The 19683-nt window shown below is 43.5% G+C and overlaps 1 protein-coding gene across 8 annotated transcripts in view; it reads right to left on the reverse strand.

Moving 5' to 3' along the window:
- Positions 1 to 16050, reverse strand: part of FAM120B (family with sequence similarity 120 member B) — a 96524-nt gene extending 80474 nt beyond the window's left edge. For 4 of the 8 annotated variants that reach the window (XM_087424984.1, XM_087424980.1, XM_087424983.1 and 1 more), the window contains exons 1-3: positions 15964 to 16025; positions 4386 to 4526; positions 1792 to 3477 (exon numbers count right to left, since the gene is read on the reverse strand). In XM_087424984.1, coding sequence (XP_087281110.1) covers positions 1792 to 3456 — 1665 coding nt within the window. In that variant the 5' untranslated portion in view covers positions 3457 to 3477; positions 4386 to 4526; positions 15964 to 16025. Of the gene's footprint in view, positions 1 to 1791; positions 3478 to 4385; positions 4527 to 7185; positions 8187 to 15963 lie in introns of those variants that run through there. The other 4 variants (XM_087424981.1, XM_087424982.1, XM_087424986.1 and 1 more) reach the window with 4 other exon arrangements.
- Positions 16051 to 19683: the final 3633 nt, after the last annotated feature.

Consider the following 19683-nt stretch of genomic DNA (forward strand, 5'->3'; position numbering starts at 1 on the left):
CATTCTTGATACTTGCCTCCTCAGGCTTTTGTTGAGATTACACTGTCCTCATTCACTCCTGATCTCTCAGTGCATCATTTCTTAAGGCTCCATCCCACACAATCTTCCACTTGAAGGTTTCCATCCCAACCCACAATCTTCTTCCTCGATGAAGCACTTAACAATGCTTCCAGGGAGAATAATTTTCTTAACTCCTTAATACTTTTTCACCTCTAACTCTCTTAAAGTGTGTATCACACTCTAAGTTTTACTCTAATTTTCTATGTTAATAAATTAGCTTGTCAGCTACAATGTATGTAACAGAGAAAGAGGTGGTGACTTTTCAAGATAGGAGAATCCAAGGGAGGGAAGAGGTTACAAAGGAGAGAACCTAAAAAAACACAAGACAAAAGGAATACTTCACTCAAGATTTAATGAGCAGCTGCTACAAGACAGACAGTATGCTAGGCACCGGGGTTCAGCAGAGAGAAAAACAAACTAGATCCTGCCCTCACAGCCCTACCACAGTCTAGCAGGAAAGACACGACTCAAACATGAAATTCCAGTGGGGCACGTGCTACGAATGTCAGGCACACACAGCGGACAACACAGGTTGGGCGGTCAGGGGCTTCTCTGAGTGTGTGGCTGCCTAGTTGTGACAGAAACGACTAGTAGGCATTAACGAGCAGAAGGGGAGGATGCTTTCCAGGAGGAGGAAGAACACATGAAGGCTGTGCTGAGACGAGTGGCTGACAAAGCTGGAGATGTAGGCAGTTGCTAGGTGACGGCGTGCCGCAGCCTTGTTAAGGCTATTGTTTCCATCCTAAGAGTTATGAAATGAAAGCACAGGGCTTTATTTCTGCATGCAGCATGACCAATGGATTGGAAGGGGCAAAAGTGTTTTCAGGAGGAGTTCTTAGAGATTACTGCAGGATCCAGACACAGACAGCTTGGACTAGGGTGGTAAGCGTCATTGGACAGCTCAAAGAAACAAGACTTGGGAGAAACTTGTTATGAAAAAAGGAGAGAGAATTCCTAGATTTGTAACCTGTGTAACTAGACGAGATGGTGACACTTACAACGTCAGGAACAATAAAAGGTTCGTGGGTTTTGAACACGGTGAGATGCCTCTGGGACATTCATGTGGCATTATCTGTCACACAGGGGAATGCCCGTCTCAGAGGGCCATGGGGAGGATTAAAAGAGGTAATATATGTAATGCCTAGTACAGAACTCCACACATCACAAGCAGTTAATCAATAGTGGCCCTCCATCAAACCCTCAAGGGCTCTACAGTGCTCTAAGAATTAAGTCCTAATTCCCAGTGTGGTATTTAACAATGTTCACAATCTGGCTACAGTCTACCTTTTCCAATTTTTTCTCTCTACTTCTCCCCTCAAACTCCATGCTCCAGCCTACTGTTCTACCACTGTGCCCCGAGGTGACACAGATCCAAACTCGACACCTTTAGTGCTCCCACAACCTCCAAGTTGTTGCCTAGTCAAAGCAAATTTCAGCCCCCATTAAGGTCTGGCTCCAGTTCTACCTCTTCCGGGAACCTCTCTCTTAATGCACAATGATCTCTCTCCTTCAAATTCCTAGAGCTCTCATCTGTAATAGTCATGTAACAATATCAAATGTAGTTGATCACGTGTGTTTTCACATGCATTACGTCATACTTCCTAACTAAACTCCTAGGGTCCTGTTCTGTCTCCCTCATAGTGCCTTAACCACTGCAGGTGGTCAATAAATACTCACTGACAAGTCCATCAGTGGATACATTTTCAATTATGACATATTAGATATGGATACCTTTAAGATTTCAGGGTCTGAAACCATGGTTACTTGTTGCTTGATTTCAGGCTCCACATTCATCAGGTCTTCTTGTTTAATTCCAGGGTTTGTACACATGAGTGCTTCTAGGTTAAATTCGGGGTATGTACCTATAGGCAATTTTTGCTTGATTTCAGAGTGTGTACACATGGGAACTCCTTGCTTGGATTCAGGATCTGTACACACGGGAGCTTCTTGCTTCAGTTCAGGATCTATACACATGGGAACTCCTTGCTTAGATTCAGGGTCTGTACACATGGGAACTCCTTGCTTGGATTCAGGATATGTATACATGGGAACTCCTTGCTTGGATTCAAAATGTATATGCATGGGAACTCCTTGCTTGGATTCAAAGTGTGTACACATGGGAACTCCTTGCTTGGATTCAAAGTGTGTTTGCATGGGAACTCCTTGCTTGGATTGAGGGTGTGTACACATGGGAACTTCTTGCTTGGATTCAGGGTGTGTACACGTGGGAACTTCTTGCTTGGATTCAGGGTGTGCACACGTGGGAACTTCTTGCTTGGATTCAGGGTGTGTACACATGGGAACTTCTTGCTTGGATTCAAGGTCTATATACACAGGAACTTCTTGCTTGCACTCAGGGTGTGTACACATGGAAATTTCTTGCTTGGATTCAGGGTCTGTACACATGGATACCACCTGCTTGTCCAAAGTTATTACACCTTTGGGTTTTTGGAGAAACCATGGCGATTTCTGTCCTGGCAAAAGATATGATGCCACTCCTTTATAAAAAAGAGCTTTGTTTGGTCCCAAAGGTAATATCTCTTCTAGCTTTTTCTCACCTTGATGTAAGTGAAGAACTTTAGATATGTGGTCTGCTACAGCTAAAATAATGTTGCCTTTTTTGTCAAAGTTCTCTTTTACAGAGGTATAGGAAGACAAGCACTTGTATCGAAAGCTTTCAAACATGCCTTCCGGGATTATGTCATTGCCAAGGAGGCAGGCCAGAAGAGGAAGGTCCACCAGGCTGAGACTCAGACTCTTGCAGAGCTTCTCTCTACAGAGCATGATGGTATCGAGACTCTCCAGGCAGAGCTCACTAATTGAAAAATAGGGACAGGTATCGTAAATTAAGTAGTCAGTATCTTCTCCAAGAATTCCAAGACAGTTATTCTGGAGACCATAGGAAGCCACCTCATAGTCGGCCTCCTGTAATGAACACAGAGTTTCCTGACCCAGGGTCTTCAAAGCAAATCGCGTAAAAATGGCCAGCCCTGAGGGGATGAAGAACATGTTTCTGCCGGGCTGCTCCTTGTGTGACTTGATGTAATGGAAAATCCTGGATATCTCCCTATTGTTCTTGAGTCTTCGTTTCACCCATTCATCTCTCTTATCCTGCTCCACCATGCCATCAAAGAAGAATATCAACTTAATGCCAACAGCTGTAAAAGTTTTAACAAAATCTCTCAAAGCAGAAAAGTATTCTCGCCATTGGCCACCGCAGATCCAAGATTCGGGAGTATACCAGTATCTGAGACAACACATGGCATCAACCACAATGGTAGGAGTACATCCAGGATACTTGCTTCGGTGGTGCTCTGCCAGTTCTTTGAAATTTACTACTGTACATATATGTGGGCAGGTACTTCCCACAAATCCCTGCAAACCTCTCACACCCATAACTGAACTCCTGGAAAGGTTCTGGAAAGGAAAATAAACGAGTAATTATGGCATCATCACTAGACATATGGCACCTTCCAAAGCAAACAGGACAATATTTAACATTCACTCTCTATTTCCATAAAAACTCTGGTCACCAACATGATGTGTAACATAACATACTGGTTAGGAGCCTAAAGAGTTTTCAATGAAAACACATGAAGAACTTTACTTAAGTATAAGTTACTTCAGTTGGACTTTCACAAGAACAACACAGGATAGCAAATCTTTTAAGATTTTTCACTAAGACTATTATACAAGAGATTTCTCAACCAAATTCAAAAACAAATTAAGCTTTCAAAGGAGTAACATTTCCCACCCAGGAACTCAAATAGAATTTTGAAAACCTAAAACATAAACTGATACATGCAACATGGATGTTTCTCAAAATAATTTTGCATAGTGAAAGAAGCCAGATCAAAAAAGAGTACACACTCTACGATTCTATTGATATAAAATTCTAGTTCATTGAGAGTTGAGCTTATCTGTAGTGACAGGGAGCAGATCAGTGGTTGTCTGGGGTTGGGGCAGGTGGGAGGGAGGGATTTACAAAGGCGAAACTTTTGGGGTGATGGATATGTTCACCACCTTGACTGTGGTGATGGTTTGACAGGTGAACACGTGCTAAACCTTGTGAAACTGTACACTGTAAATATGTGCAATTTACTGTATGTCAAGTACACCTCAGTAAAGGTGTTAAAAAGAAAACGACATAAATATTCACTATGCCAAATGTCTATAACATTTGAGATGGTGACTGACTGACTTTGAATAGAAAACTGCCTATGCCAAAATGTAAAAACATACAAAGTAGTTAAAGAGTTAGAATTAAAAATTTGGAAAAAAAAATCCAAGCAGAGTACTTTATGTAATAATTAAGATGTCCTTACATATAATAAAAGAAGTAATATAAGACATTCTTCAGATAGGTAACATCCATCGATAGAAAAAATTCCACGATGACATCTTTTATCTTAATGGCTTATTCTTTTCACTTTGGTTTTCTTTAAGAGTCACCAGGACTTCATGTTCTTTGATAAAACAAAACAAAAAAAACCCTTATTATGCAAAAAGCAACACAAGAATAAATGATGTTTCTCGCAGGCTTGGACTGAGGGCAGTGGCCGTCAGCGGCCGAAGCATCAGTAACAGCTCCCGCGTTACAGTGTACTCACTTCCCACCAGCCAGCACTGAACACTCCACACACAAAGTCTAGTCTTTAAAACAACCCTGGGGGCCACCCCCATGGCGTGGCGGTTAGGTGCGTGCGCTCCGCTGCTGGCGGCCCAGGGTTCGGATCCCAGGCGTGCACCAACGCACCGCTTGTCAGGCCATGCTATGGTGGCATCCCATATAAAGTGGAGGAAGATAGGCACAGATGTTAGCACAGGGCCAGTCCTCCTCAGCAGAAAGAGGAGGATTGGCATGGATGCTAGCTCAGGGCTCATCTTCCTCACAAAAATTAATTAATTAATTAATTTAATTAAATAAATAAACAAAACAACCCTGACAGGTAAAATCCTAAGTTCTGTTTCACAAAGAAAATGTAAATAAATTACTAAGCTGAGAAAAGGCACTCTCACAGGCTTATCTTTTGAGAATTTACTGACTGGTAATGGATACTGGCCCCTAACAGGAGAATCTGGAGTTATCTGTTTAATAGCCATTACTATGAAAACATATAAAAAGTGGATATAAATAGCACACATTTATGTTGAAATTTAGAGAAATCTTGCTCATTAAATATAATGGAATACACGAATCCATATACCCCAAACCACTGGAGAGCTATGACAAGTATAGAGTTTATCTTGGGAACTTTATGATCATCTCCACTCTAAGGTGGTTCTACAGCCTGGACCTCTAGGCACGGATCCTACACCTACTAAGTTACATCATATTTCTGAAGCAGGTGGTTTTTCTTATGACATTCCAACAAAGTAGGTAGGCACAGGTTTGGGAAGGGGATGTAAGACACAGAAGAGCGGTGGGAATGGAGAGAAGACAACGCTCAGACGTCATAGACTCTAGGGCATTATTCTGTGCCAAGCTTTGAGTTCAGCAAGCTTGCAAGGTTTGCTGAGGACAAGTGGACCAAAGGCAAATCTTACAAATTTGGAGTCTGACTCAAGTTTCTATATTACGAGAGGAGACTCCCCTTCTTTCACCAGGCTCCGCGCTGGGTGCTGAGGATCCTCTCCCACCAAGCTCACCAGCAGCCAGTGGGAGTTCCTAGTTAGTCATGGGATTGTTCAAGACGCACATGAAGCCAATACACACACATGGAGATAAACCTGGGAGAGTGAGCAAAATAGAACCCGCCGTCACTCCCAGCTCCTTACACAGACCTGGGCCCCCATTTGTGCAGCAGCTCTGCCACATCTGGGTTGGCTGCTTTCCCTCACCAATAAAAAGGGATTTTTGTTTCAAGCATTTTTCTACTCAAACTGCAAGTGACAACATTGAGTTTCTCAAAACACTTTCTCTTTATTTTGCAAGAAGTCGGGCTCAGCCTCTACTCTGATTCTATTCAAATGTTTTTCCTCCTTTCTCACCCCAGTGGTGAAAAGCTAACTATTTTAACTAAACATGCACTGACTTTTCCTGTTTTTCACACTGCCAATTTCTCACATTTTGAATCACAAATTCCCTCAGGAGTGTGAAGTTACAGTGTGCTGTTCTATGGCATTTACAAAGAAAAATCTGGATAGGCAGAGATCTGGGACCTGTGACATTAGAGGATGCCTTCTGGTATTCAGCATCTTCAGAGCATTGAACACTCACACCAGCCACCCATTGATGCTGTTAGCTCAGCGTGAAATAAATGCTTAGGAAGACAAAATCTGTGGATATTACCTTTTTAAATAACTTTTTACTGGTTTCTTTAAGCCTTTTATTGCTAAGAGCATATACTGAGGTTTTTCCTTCTCTAAAGGTAGTTTTTAGGATGATTGCAAATATATATACACACACATAATTTCATTTATTCAACCTGTAAATTACATGGGAAATTTCCATTATCTAGATAATTGTTTAGTAAAAAAACAGAAGTTATGTCTCATTAGGTAGGAGTCTTACTGCCCAAAATACAGTCTGGGAATCACTTCCGTTACTGTGGGCCTCCTCAGGGCAGATGACATCACTTGCTGTCATATCTCCAACACCCAGCACAGTGTCTGGCACACGAGAGGCCCAGTAAGTATTTGTGAATGAATGAATAAATAAGCATCAAAGCACAGGCATATAAAAAATCAGGAATCGACAAGTTTATATACTCCAATTGTGGGCAAAGAAAGAATACAAAGTGGAGTCACCACCCTCAACTGGCTGACAAGCTGGTTTGGGAAAGAGCATCACGCAGGACTTTTTACGAAGGAGCAGTCAGCAGGGACACAAGTACAGCGGGAGTGTGTTATGCCGGAGGTGGCCTCACTCCTAGGAATGGCTTCATCCTCCCCTTACAGCTGGACCAATCCCAATGTACTGGGTTACTACTAAATGGGGAAGTGGAGAGAAGAGGAAAGAGAAGTCCAGAAGCTCCTTTATTCACAATCTTTCAACTGACAAACACTTAGAGAAATGAAGAGTGACATGTCTCAGCAAAAACATATCAACCCTACCCGCCACTGATAGAAGGCGTCAGAGTACACGTCCAGAGTCACCTGGGACACAAGGACAAATGGACTCACCAACAGCTCACGGGGACACTTTCCATGTGAAGAGCAGTGTTGCAGAAGGACAACCAGTACCAGCAGTTGTGATCACCTTAAGGCACACTCAGCATCCCAGTGGTGTCACAGCATAATTTTCAAAGGCCAAAAGACATCCCCCATGCAAATATAAATTAAGGAGGGAGCCTGTAAGAAGGGAAGCTAGTTCAGAGGGCATTTGAAGAGCTGGAGTTGACTAAAATAAGCTTAAGTTGGAGACAAATCTGGTTAATGTCCTACAGAGCAATAAAACTATAACCTTTGAACTTTTTTATCAGACAGAAATAATTTGTATCTCTACAAGACAAAAATCTACAAATTAACATGAACATCACAGTGTTTGGGCTCTAACCAAGAGTAAACAGCAGAGTCAGCGAGGTGCGTTCTGTTAGGAAATTAAACTATCTTGGGTGCCTCTGTTAAGCAACTGCCCAGTATGAGTGACAAAACATGCAGTCCCGTTTTTTCCTTGCTTCATTTCCAAGTCTTAGATAATTTTTCTTTCAATGACAATAACAGCTGGCTGGGCCTAGGCCCTCTCGGTGAGGTCTTCTCATGGCTTGATGTACAGTATCTGGAGTCTGCTCTCTTTCTTCTCTCCTCTCCTCCCCACCTAAAAAGAGAAACTTACAAGGACCCCTTCAACACAGTAGGGTAAGAACAGGGACTGAAAATTCCAAGAGATTAATATTTACCCCACGCCCACACATGCAACAGTGTTTGCCCAGTGTTTACTGAGTATTTATGAATGCACAGACAAATAACCAGGTGAATAAGTGAACTGAAGGTGGCTGCCACTTAGGTTAGTCTCAATGCTTCAGAGGACCTCCACACAGGACTCATAAAACTACTGACAAAGACGCTCTCCTTGGCCAAACTTTAGTCATGCTCCTTGGCCCTCTTCTAGACTAAGGCTCGACCTTGGGCTTCCACATTCATCCTTGCCAAGTCCAGTTTTAGCAAGAATCCTACTGAGTCAGTTTATAGAAAATCCCCTACCCTCGATATACGATCACCTCAAGATCTGATCAAATTCCTCATCCCCTACCCTTGATTCTCTCACTGACCCCCTCACTCTGCTGGTTGGCTATAAACACCCAGATATCTTTGCTATCTTTGGAGTTGAGCTCCATCTCTCTCCCCATTGCAACATCCCTATTGCAATAGTCTTGAATAAAGTCTGCCTTACCATTTTAATAAGTGTCAGAATAATTTTTTCTTAAACGCTGACACCTCAAAGAAGCTTATTCAAATGAGAAATGGGAAGCCTGTAGTTATTATGATTACTTTAATACATCCAGGTATAGATGTTCAGACTCAGGATGCCCTGCAGGACCCTCCAGAACACAGTCTGGCCATGACCACTGGTGCCAAGATTCAGAAAACTGGTACATGGCTGATGTAGACACTCAGTGGTTGGTAGGTCGACCCCTTTTAGCTGTGTCCTTGGGAGAAGCGACAGAATGCTAGGCAGTATAGTATTGTTGATAAAAGGAAGGCTCTAGAACAAAACTGAAGTGGTTCAAATTCTAACCTCCTCTTAATAGCAGTGAAACTTCAAAAAAGTTACTTCACTGTATAAGCTTCATTTTTTGACCTGCAAAATAACATTTATAAAACCTACCTCATAAATTGTCTTGATGCACTTTTATATTACAAATTTATTCATCAAACATTTCTCATCGGTTGCCTAAAGTTTAGTAAAATCAGCCCAGCACCAGTCAAAATTCTAATATTATCTCAAAATTTAAAACAAAGCCATATAAATTTTAGTGAGGTTTTACTATCTTTATGATTTTTATAAGCTAGATTACTTTTAATATCAGGAATGTATTTATAAAAACTTTTTTGATTAAAATAGTAGCCATGTTCTTTGCAGAAAATTCAGAGACAGTACAAAGAAAAAAAACTATAGTCATGCATTGCATAAGGACGTTTCAGTCAATGACAGACCACATACACAGCCGTGGTCCAATAAGATTAGTACCATACAACCTAAGTGCATAGTAGGCCATACCAACTAGGTGTGTACAAATACACTCTACGATGTCTGCACAAGGACGAGATCACCTAACAACGCGTTTCTCAGTGTCGACATCATCAAGCCATGAGTGACTGTACTCATCTCACCTTCCAAAGACAATGACTACAACAAAGTACATATTTCCAGTCTCTTATTATTCATTCACTTTAAAAATTGGGATCATAATCTACTTTGTGTCTTAAAATTTATTATGAATATATTCCCAAATCTTTGTCAACCTTCTCCTTCTGTGTCATTTTTAATCGATGCACAATGTGGATAAAACACGAGTTATTTCACCCTACTGTTGAACATTTGGTTATTTCCAATATTGCATGCCATAAATCAGAACGTGAATCACAAATCCATGTACATAAATCTTTGAGCACATCTCTGTTCGTTTCCTTGGGATAAATCTTAGATGTTAAATGGCTGAGTCAAAGTAAAAGCACATACTGGTAGTTTTTCTCCAACAAGGTTGTCCACTTGTAGTTATACCTCATCAATACTCAGTTCTCGGGCCGGCTCCCTGGCTTAGCGGTTAAGTGCGCGTGCTCCGCTACTGGCGGCCCGGGTTTGGATCCCGGGCACGCACCAACGCACTGCTTCTCCGACCATGCTGAGGCCGTGTCCCACATACAGCAACTAGAAGGATGTGCAACTATGACATACAACTATCTACTGGGGCTTTGGGGAGAAAAAGGGGGGAAAACAAAAAGGAGGAGGATTGGCAATAGATGTTAGCTCAGAGCTGGTCTTCCTCAGCAAAAAGAGGAGGATTAGTACGGATGTTAGCTCAGGGCTGATCTTCCTCACAAAAAAAAAAAAAAAAACACTCAGTTCTCCTCAACAATGCCAGGTAATTTTATCTGAGCATAAATCTGGTTTACTCATCAAGCAAGTACCTTTACATCACTCCCTACAGCAGACACTAAGCTATAAACAGGCAGCCAGGGTCCCTGCACTCCAGCAGCCTACACTCCAGCAGGAAAACACCCAACCAGCAATAATCCCTTGGGCATAACCGCAGGACAGAGACAGGGTAGAGGGCACAGGAATACTGACCAGGAAGACCCAGACCAGAGGTGGCACCCATGATGGCTGTCCTGAGGAAAGGCATCCAAAGTGAGACTTGACAAAAGGCTGGAAAGGCATGCACAGCCAGATGGAGATGGGAGAGCAGGCAGCCGGGAGGCATGAAGCAAGGGTAATAAGGGATAAAACGTTTGAAAAGTCCATAAGGTGTCATTTTTATTGTTAAATGCATGTTAAATGGATGTTAAAATATCTGTTCTATTAAGTAGTTTAACTTGCAACTATTTTATATTATAAATGTATTCCTCAAACACAGAAAATGGAAAAAACCCAAAACCCTCAGTATAGCTAGAACCTCTGTTGTAAGAGAAGAGTGAGGAGAGATGAGGCTGCAGTAGACAGGGTCAGACAGCAAAGGTGCTTGCAAACCACACATAAACGTTTATACTTCATCCCAAGGGAAATCAAATGTTGTTCAAGGCTCTTGAGCAAGTGCATTTTAGAAACACTGCCCTGCCTACGTCGTGGAGAAAGGATGGAGGCAAGACTGGAGATAAATGAGGGGGTATCATGAACCCTGGTCATTCTGGCTACCCAATACACGAACACCTTCCCTATTTTGGAAGAACCCCAAGACTGGTGGAATGCTGAGCCCTATTTCCTACTGCAAAAGACAAAAGAGGGTAGAGAGACTCTCTTCTGGCCCGCCGCAGATATACCAAGGGCATGAGATCTAAATCCCCACATTTGCTCAGTAAATATTCATCTAGTGTTTACTATATTCCAGGCCCTGTGCCAGCAGCTGTGGACACAGCAACGAACAAGACCAATTGTTCGTTGGGGGCGGGGGGGTGTGGCAACGAAGGCTCAGGGTCCATCAGAAAAGCAAGCCTGGGGGTATGCATACATACGTCAAAACACATCAAACTGTACACTTTAAATATGTGCAGTTTATTCTAAAAGCCCCGTAGCAGGCATCCCCCCGGTCCCACTGGCACATTATCAGTTGTGTTCAGACTCTATTGTAAAAGGCATGCTCTGCCAGCAAAGGAAGAGCTGGTTGCTGGGTGGCAGCCAGCAGTGTGCACTTCATGAAGTCACCTGCCTGAGGTCACAGACAGTAAAAATAAAGCTGGGATCTGAACCCATCTGCCTCCAAAGCCAGTGTTCCTTTCACTAGGCCACACCCCACCTAACGCTGCTGCATTTCAGAGTGATCAAATCACTCACTGCAGAACTACCCTGTAGGGCGTGTCCTTAGCCCAGAGATCTCTCATTCCTGAAGGCTCTCCCAGTCACAGGGGCCCTAACAGAATGCTGAGCCCTTGGCTCATTGCAGCTCTACAGAACCTCTTAGAGGCCCATAAAGTACAGTGTGAAAATCACAGTCACTGAATACGCAAGAGGAGAATACAGTATGTACCTGTAAAAATGTATGCCTCATTTCCAGAATTCAAAATAAGAATCCAATATAAAGAAAGAAATTCATGGGTTAAAGCTAAAACAATTTATTCATGATACTTCCTTAGGCTCTGATTTATCATCTACAGACTATTTTTCTATTCAGTGCTGACAATTAGCTCCTAAGCCCACAGGTATGGAAAGGCATTTGAGACAGGCATACGACAGTGGTAAGAACTGCGGACAGCTAATGCAGTGAAAGCAAAAGGCCAGAAAAACTAAAAAAGCTGAAAGACAAAAAAACTTCAAACAAATAATAGGGGCAACAGCTCAACAAGCCCTAACACCAATGTTGTGTGTTTACATCACAACATAACAAATTATGTTTTAAATGGTTACTTGGGATCATTAGGGAAAGTTTATATCACATTCAGCATAGTCCCTTACGAAAGCAAGGAAATAACATATTTTAGGAAGATTTCCATCCTAAATGGGAGATTTGGGTGCTTAATGGGCAAAAACCCAAAACCAAATTATCCAGAAAACTCTGCTGTTCAAAAAGAGTTACTTTCCTCTTGGCAATGCTTTGGCATTCCTGGCTGGCAATGGTTTTATTGTCAATGATTTTAAAATAACTTGCATGGGGCCGGCCCCGTGGCTTAGCGGTTAAGTGCGCGTGCTCCGCTGCTGGCGGCCTGGGTTCGGATCCGGGGTGCGCACTGACGCACCGCTTCTCCGGCCATGCTGAGGCCGCGTCCCACATACAGCAACTAGAAGGACATGCAGCTATGACATACAACTATCTACTGGGGCTTTGGGGGAAAAATAAATAAATAAAAATTAAAAAAAAATAAATAAATAACTTGCATGAATCCATACTGAGTTAATTCTTTGGGCTACAGTACCAATGGGAACAGCACTACTACTGCACATTGTTATAGAACCTAGCATCTACATGTGCATGTGTGCAGCTACACAGATACACTGGCCCATGTTACAGTAGATGCTCTACAGTAAGAGCTTATTCCTCCCTCGTGAGTAACATTTGTTTATACGGAAAAAAGTGCTCAGGAGCTGGCTTTTTTGGCTAACAACGGCCCTGATTTACTGTCTGACTGAAGACAAATCATTTAATCTCTTTGTACATCACTGATTTCCTTATTTGTAAAAGTAAGATAATGATTTACCTCTCAATTTGGTGGATTTTAAACTAAAGATCTTTCTTGACTTATGATGAGGTTGCATCCCGATAAACCCACGGTAAGCTGAAAATATCAAGTCAAAAATGCATTTAATACACCTAACCTACTAAAAACATCATAGCTTAGCCTAGCCTACCTTACACTTACTGTGCTAAGAGTGTTTACATTAGCCTACAATTGGGCAAAATCATCTAACACAAAGCCTATTTTATAAGAAACTTCTGAATATCTCATGTGATTTATTAAATACTGTACTGAAAGTGAGAAAGAATGGTTGTATGGGTACAGAATGGTTGTATCCCACCACATATCACTAGACTAGGAAAAGATCAAAATTCAAAGTACAGTTTCTATTGAACGCGTATCACTTTTGCACCATCGTAAACTCGAAAAATCTTAAGTCAAACCACTGTAAGTCAGCGACCATCTGTACTACTAAAAATTCTTTAGAAATATCTTATTATATTTAGATAAATAATTTAAACCTTAAATTACATGTTTTAAAACTCTGAAAATTTTCCCAACGGAATACCTTACGAAGAAACAGATGTCTAAAAGCAAGTTAAAATAAAAAGTTACTTATATTTGTTCTAAAGCTCTATAAAAATAACTGATAGCATTAATGTTGCCTCATTTTCAAACTAACAAAAAAAAGGATGCAATTAATTCCTCTGAATGAATTTCCAGAGTATAACCCTAGTGTCCATGGAGATGAGTTGCTTTTATGATCTCAATTAAGTGCACTTTCTTTCCTACCATTAACCTTTTCTTCAAGGAGGTGGCAACCCAGCAGTGAAATAAATCGAACACATGCCTTGTTGCAAAGGTTCTACCCACTGTGCTGAGTCCTCAATCTCTGGAATTTCCCTCCCTGACAGGAGAGCAAACTAAAGCCAGGTTACAGCAGTGATTCGATCAGCTCCATTCATTCATATTTTCCCTCCAAGCTTCAATAACAAGCACACATAAGAAAGAGAAGGAGTAGAAGGTGGGGAGGGGCAAGTCTGAAGGACAAGGACGAAAATACCAAGACAGCAGAATATGACAGTCAGTTTCACAGGGATTCAAGTTGTGTTGGGCCTGAAACTTATACAATTTGGGGTCTCTCTTTTTAAAAAAGAATACAAAAGGGGCCGACCCAGTGGCATAGTGGTTAAGTTTGTGTGCTCTGCTTCGGTGGCCTGGGGTTTGTGGATTTGGATCCTGGGTGTGGACCTACAGACCACTCATCAAGCCATGCTGTGGTGGTGTCCCACTTACAAAATGGAGGAGGATTGGCACAGATGTTAGGTCAGCGCCAGTCTCCCTCAAGCAAAAAAAAAAAAAGAGGAAGAGTGGCAACAGATGTTAGCTCAGGGCCAATCTTCCTCACCAAAAAAAAAGGAAAATTATAGACACAAGACCACAGAGGTCCTTCTGTGCCTTGGAAGGGGCCCGTGAAAGTGAAGAACCCTGAAACCTGAACTTCATTAGCTTCACAGTAAATCTGCCCCATAAATGACACCCTGATTCAGGTTCAGGGATGGGGTAGAACCTCAGAATACTGAAAACTACAAGTGACTTCAGACATCACCTACTGCAGTCTTCTCAGTTCACAGATGAGAAAACAGTGGGCCAGAAGTGATTAGAGATTTCCATATGCCTGGAAGATTAGGTGGTTAGAAATTACACAGAGAAACTGGGAGGTTAAGTGGTCAAGAAATAGTATGTATGGACAGATGAGTAGTGAAGGACCTGACACAGCTATGGTATTGTCGGTGCTTTTCATGAACACAACTAGTCAGGAAAGACAAAAGGATTGGTGAGGTCAAGGAAAAAGCCACTATGGAAAAGCTTAGAGCTGGCAGGTGATGGGGAAATCAAGACACAGAGAACGTGTGAAGGCTATGGTGCTGCAGAGGGGGTAGCTCCTAACAGCAAGGTGCAAACACCAGCAGGTCAAAGAGCACACATAGACGGGAGGCCATGATACAGAAAGGACACAGAGACAAGACAAAACAAAAGGATGACACTAGACCTGGAGGAACTGTGAAACACAACTCAGTATTCCCATATCCAGTATTCAGGCTACAGCTGCAGTCAGACAACTGTACATCTGGTGGGTGAGGAACCTGCTGCTCCAGACTTGCTCCCCATTCTGTGTTTCTCCATCTCTGAGTCATCCACTCAAACACTCAAGCCAGAAATCTGGAAGTTGTCAGAAACACCACCACCTCACTCCTTTCCCATCAGACTTGCCCCAAGTCCTCTCCACCACTGTGTCCAGGTCTTCAGGTCCAAATGTCTCTATCCAGAACCACCACACATCTTCCTAAGAAGCAGTCACCCCACACCATCGTCCCCACACCCGCAGACTGCCTCCTTTGTCACTGAGGTCTCATCGCAACGCTTCCCTGTTCCAGATCCTCCTCAGCCCTTGCCACTTCCCACCTCTAACCTCCCGTATATGTAGGACTATCTGAACCCCAGGTCTCGAACCTTCTGCTCCCTCCGCAGGATGAATGGCCTCTTGCCCCATCGCCTCCCCGCTCCCCCTCATTCAGAACTCGGCTCAGATGGCCCTCCTGTGCGGACACCTGCCAACCGGGCCCTCCCTGGCAGACTCAGACAGTCCTCCGCTCCGCCGCCCTAGTGTCCTCTGCGAGTCTAGGTACCCGCCGGCGCCGACCCCTGTCCGTCCGTCTCCCCCGCCCCACACCCCCGGAGATCTGGTACTAGCAGCGTGAGCCCGATTCAGGGGCCCAGGGGCATAGGGGAGGCGGTGCAAAGGTCAGAGGACACCCTTGGGGGCGACCAGACAGCCGTGCCCAAGCCAAGGATGACGGGCTGATCCGCAGGGCACACACCTCCTGAGGGAGGTTCGGGTCCCACAACTCCCCGAAAGGGCCAGGGCGCAGCGCCGGGGTCGGGGGTCAGGGGCGTGAGGCGACAGGAGAGGGCAGGGCGCAGCGCCGTGGTCGGGGGTCAGGGGCGTGAGGTGACAGCAGAGGCGCGGGTATAGAGGCGAGGCCGGCACGGGAGCGGGGCAGTTGGGACACGCGACGGCGCAGCACTGCGAGCGCAGCCCGCCACGCTGGCCCCTAGCCCGGGCCCTACCTAGAGATGCGCCAGCACCGCCGGAGACGCGCCGCGCCACCCTCAGCCCCACCCTGGCCACGCACAGCCGCTCTAAGCACTTCTGCTTCCGCTTGGGCCACTTCCGCTCGAGGGACCGCCCCGCTCGGGGCCGGGGCCTGCGCGGCCAAGCCCCATAGACGCCGGGGGAGAGAGGTGCAGGCGTTGGGGGGGGCGGGCCGCGCAGGCGCCGGAGGCGCGAGATGCGCAGGCGCGGCGCCCGTTGCTGCGGAAACCGCGCGGGGCTTCCCGTGGGCGTCGGTGCTGCGGCATCGCTTCCTGGTTCGTGCTCAGGCACTCTTGTGCGGGTGCGTGGGGCCGCTGGTCACCATACCCCACGCCAGGGTTCTGCGGAAAGACTCGCAGTGGCCAGTGCGGGCTGGCTTAGGAGACTCTCAGCTGGTTTAGCCCCGGCTAACCGAAAGGCTGTTGCTAGCTAGCATCAGAACACATCCGTTACCTTTGGAGCATGGGGGGGTGGGGGTGGTGGAATGGGTTGGGCTTACAGCCCTGGGACCTTGAGCAAGTTACTGGACCTCTGTCCCCTGGCTTCCTCATCTGTAAAGTTGGAATCATAATGGTACCTCCGGGACGGAGCTTGGCCCGTGGTCAGCACTAAGTAAATAGAAGCCATTTGTTGGCTAATTGCTGTGATGACAAGGAGGATCATGGTTACTCTTGAGCCCACATCTTTTTTTTTTTTTTTTTTTATTGAGGTCATAATAGTTTATAACATTGTAAAATTTAAGTTGTACATTATTATTTGTCAGGCACCATATAATGCACCCCTTCACCACTTGTGCCCACCCCCAACCACCTTTCCCCTGGTAACCACCAAACTGTTCTCTCTGTCCGTGTATTAGTGTATCGTCCACATATGAGTGAAATCATACAGTGTTTGTCTTTCTCTTTCTGGCTTATTTCTCTTAACATAATACCCTCAAGGTCCATCCATGTTGTTGTGAATGGGAGGATTTTGTCTTTTTTTATGGCTGAGTAGTATTCCATTGTATATATATACCACATCTTCTTTATCCAATCATCAGTCAATGGGCACTTGGGTTGCTTGCACGTCCTGGCTACAGTGAATAATGCTGCAATGAACACAGGGATGCATAAGTCTCTTTGGATTGTTGATTTCAAGTTCTTTGGATAAATACCCAGTAGTGGGATAGCTGGGTCACATGGTATTTATATTTTTAATTTTTTGAGGAATCTCCATACTTTTCCATAGAGGCTGTACCAGTTTGCATTCCCCCCAGCAGTGTATGAGGATTCCTTTTCTCCACAACCTCTCCAACATTTATTTTTTGTCTTGGTCATTATAGCCATTCTAACAGGTGTAAGGCGATATCTTAGTGTAGTTTTGATTTGCATTTCCCTGATAATTAGTGATGTTGAACATCTTTTCATGTGGTTATTGGCCATCTGTATATCTTCTTTGGAAAAGTGTCTGTTCATATCCTCTGCCCATTTTTTGATCAGGTTGTTTTTTTGTTCAGTTGTGTGAGTTCTTTATCTATTATGGAGATTAACCCCTTCTTGGGATGTATGATTTGCAAATATTTTCTCCCAGCTGGTAGGTTGTCTTTTCATTTTGATCCTGGTTTCCTGAGCCCACATCTTTTTAACTGGCAGGTTTGCCTGTCTGGCACGGAGTGTGAGAGTTCAGGCCTAGGGAGGAGCAATGATGGCTGAGGATGCACGATGCTTTAGATGAGTTTGAATGCATGCAACGTCTTCACAAGGGGCAGAGGCAGACAAAACTGGCCGGTGACCTTGATCACACAGGGTATCCGTCTCACGTTAAGCAGTTTGGACTCTTTGTAAGCCACCGTCTGGACCTTATTTCTGAAGCAGCTTTAAGATCAGTAAAGTTCCCATTCATGCTCCCTTGGGCGTGGAGATAAGGCAGGCTTCAGATTATACACAATTCCCATGCCTCTAGCTGCAACGCCACCCTTTTCTCTACAACCCAGAGAACATTTTGTTAGCCAAGTGTCATGACGGAAGCATAACCTTGAAACCAATCTAATTTACTTTTTAAGTACATTATTGACAAATTATTAATAATAAATTATGTAAGATGCATCTCAAAACCTATCTTTACACACGACATATCTTATTAGGGTTATTGTAAGCCCCAGTGAGCTAGAGGCTTCAATCAGGGACATAAAATGATCAAATATTCTTCCTTCAGAGTCTCTTGCAAAGCATTAGACAGATCAAGCACTCAAAAAGCATTACCAAATTGAAGTGACACCATTTTTATGTATTAAACAATTTGGGAAGGAATCTCTCCATTTGGCATACAAGGCTTTCATTACCTGTTGATATTTTGTTTCAAAGTAAAATCGACAAGCAGTGCTCATCATCTATTACTGTTTGGGTGACACCAAGAAGTATGTGAAATGGTCTCAAGTCTGAAAGAACACACATTGTGGCAAGAAGATAATGTGTGAACCAAGCCTGGAAGGAAGGGTAGGATCTGAGACAGGATTAGAAGAGGAAGGACTTCCAGACATAAGGAGCAGGCCTGGGAAAGAGATAGAGGTAGAAATTCAGGTGGTGGAGGGAGGAACCAGGCACACCAGACTTAAGGAGCAGGAGCTCCCACTGACAGACAGTGGAGACGTGGGGCCAGATTGTGGAGGTGGAGGGAGGCAGGCAACAAAGCCCCTCTGATTGCCTTACAGGAGTTGTACCACTGGGCAGTCCTCATCTATCCCACAGAGCTTCCAATAAGCATTTTGCCTCACCCCTAAATATACACAGATGACCAAGGGTCAGCAGACATGTGAGGGAGACAGACAGGAAAAAAAGGAAAAAATAGAAACCAGGAAGAAGAAAAAATAAAAAACTTTATTATCTGCAGTCTCTGAAGTTAATATTACATCCATGAAAGAAAAAGAGAAAGATATGTAAAAGAACATTCAGAAAATAAGAAACAGCACTTGAAAATTAAGAAAAGCAATAACTTAAATTTAAAAATTGATAAAAGAGAAGATAAATTTGATGATATCACTCAGATAACAGAATACAAAGGAAAAGAGATGGAGAAAGAGAAAACATAAGAATATTAGAAGATCAATCTAAGAAGTTTGACCTCTGAAAAATAGGAATTACAGGAAAGAGAACAGAGAAAATAAAAAGGAGGAAATTACTCAAGAAATAATTCAAGAAAACTTCCCAGATCTAAAAGACATGTTCTCATATTGAAAGGACTCACCAAATGTCCAGCACAACAAACCTAAAAAAATCCACAGCAAGGCACGTCATCACAAAATTCCAGTGATAAAGAAAAGATCTTAAAAAGTTTCCATGAGGAAAAATAAAAAGGTCACATTTAAGGGATTGGAAATCAGAATGACATGGGAATTCTCAATAGAATCCCTGAAGCTGAAATTCAATGGGGCATTAACTTTAAAATTCCGAAGAAAATAATTCTAACATGAAATTCTACTCTCAATCAAAATGTTACTTAAATGTGAAGGTAGAATAATGATATTTTCAGATATGCAGCTCAAAAATATTATCTACTGGGGCTGGCCTTTTGCACGCTCTGCTTTGGTGGCCTGCGTTCAGTTCCTGGGCGCCGACCTACACTACTAGTCTGGCCATGCTGTCGTGGTGACCCGTATACAAAAAATAGAGGAAGATTGGCACAGATGTTAGCTCAGGGCAAATCTTCCTCAGGAAAAA

The sequence above is a fragment of the Ceratotherium simum genome, chromosome 38 (genome assembly GCF_057802395.1).
Source record: "Ceratotherium simum simum isolate JZ-2026a chromosome 38, ASM5780239v1, whole genome shotgun sequence".
Taxonomy (NCBI): Eukaryota; Metazoa; Chordata; class Mammalia; order Perissodactyla; family Rhinocerotidae; genus Ceratotherium; species Ceratotherium simum.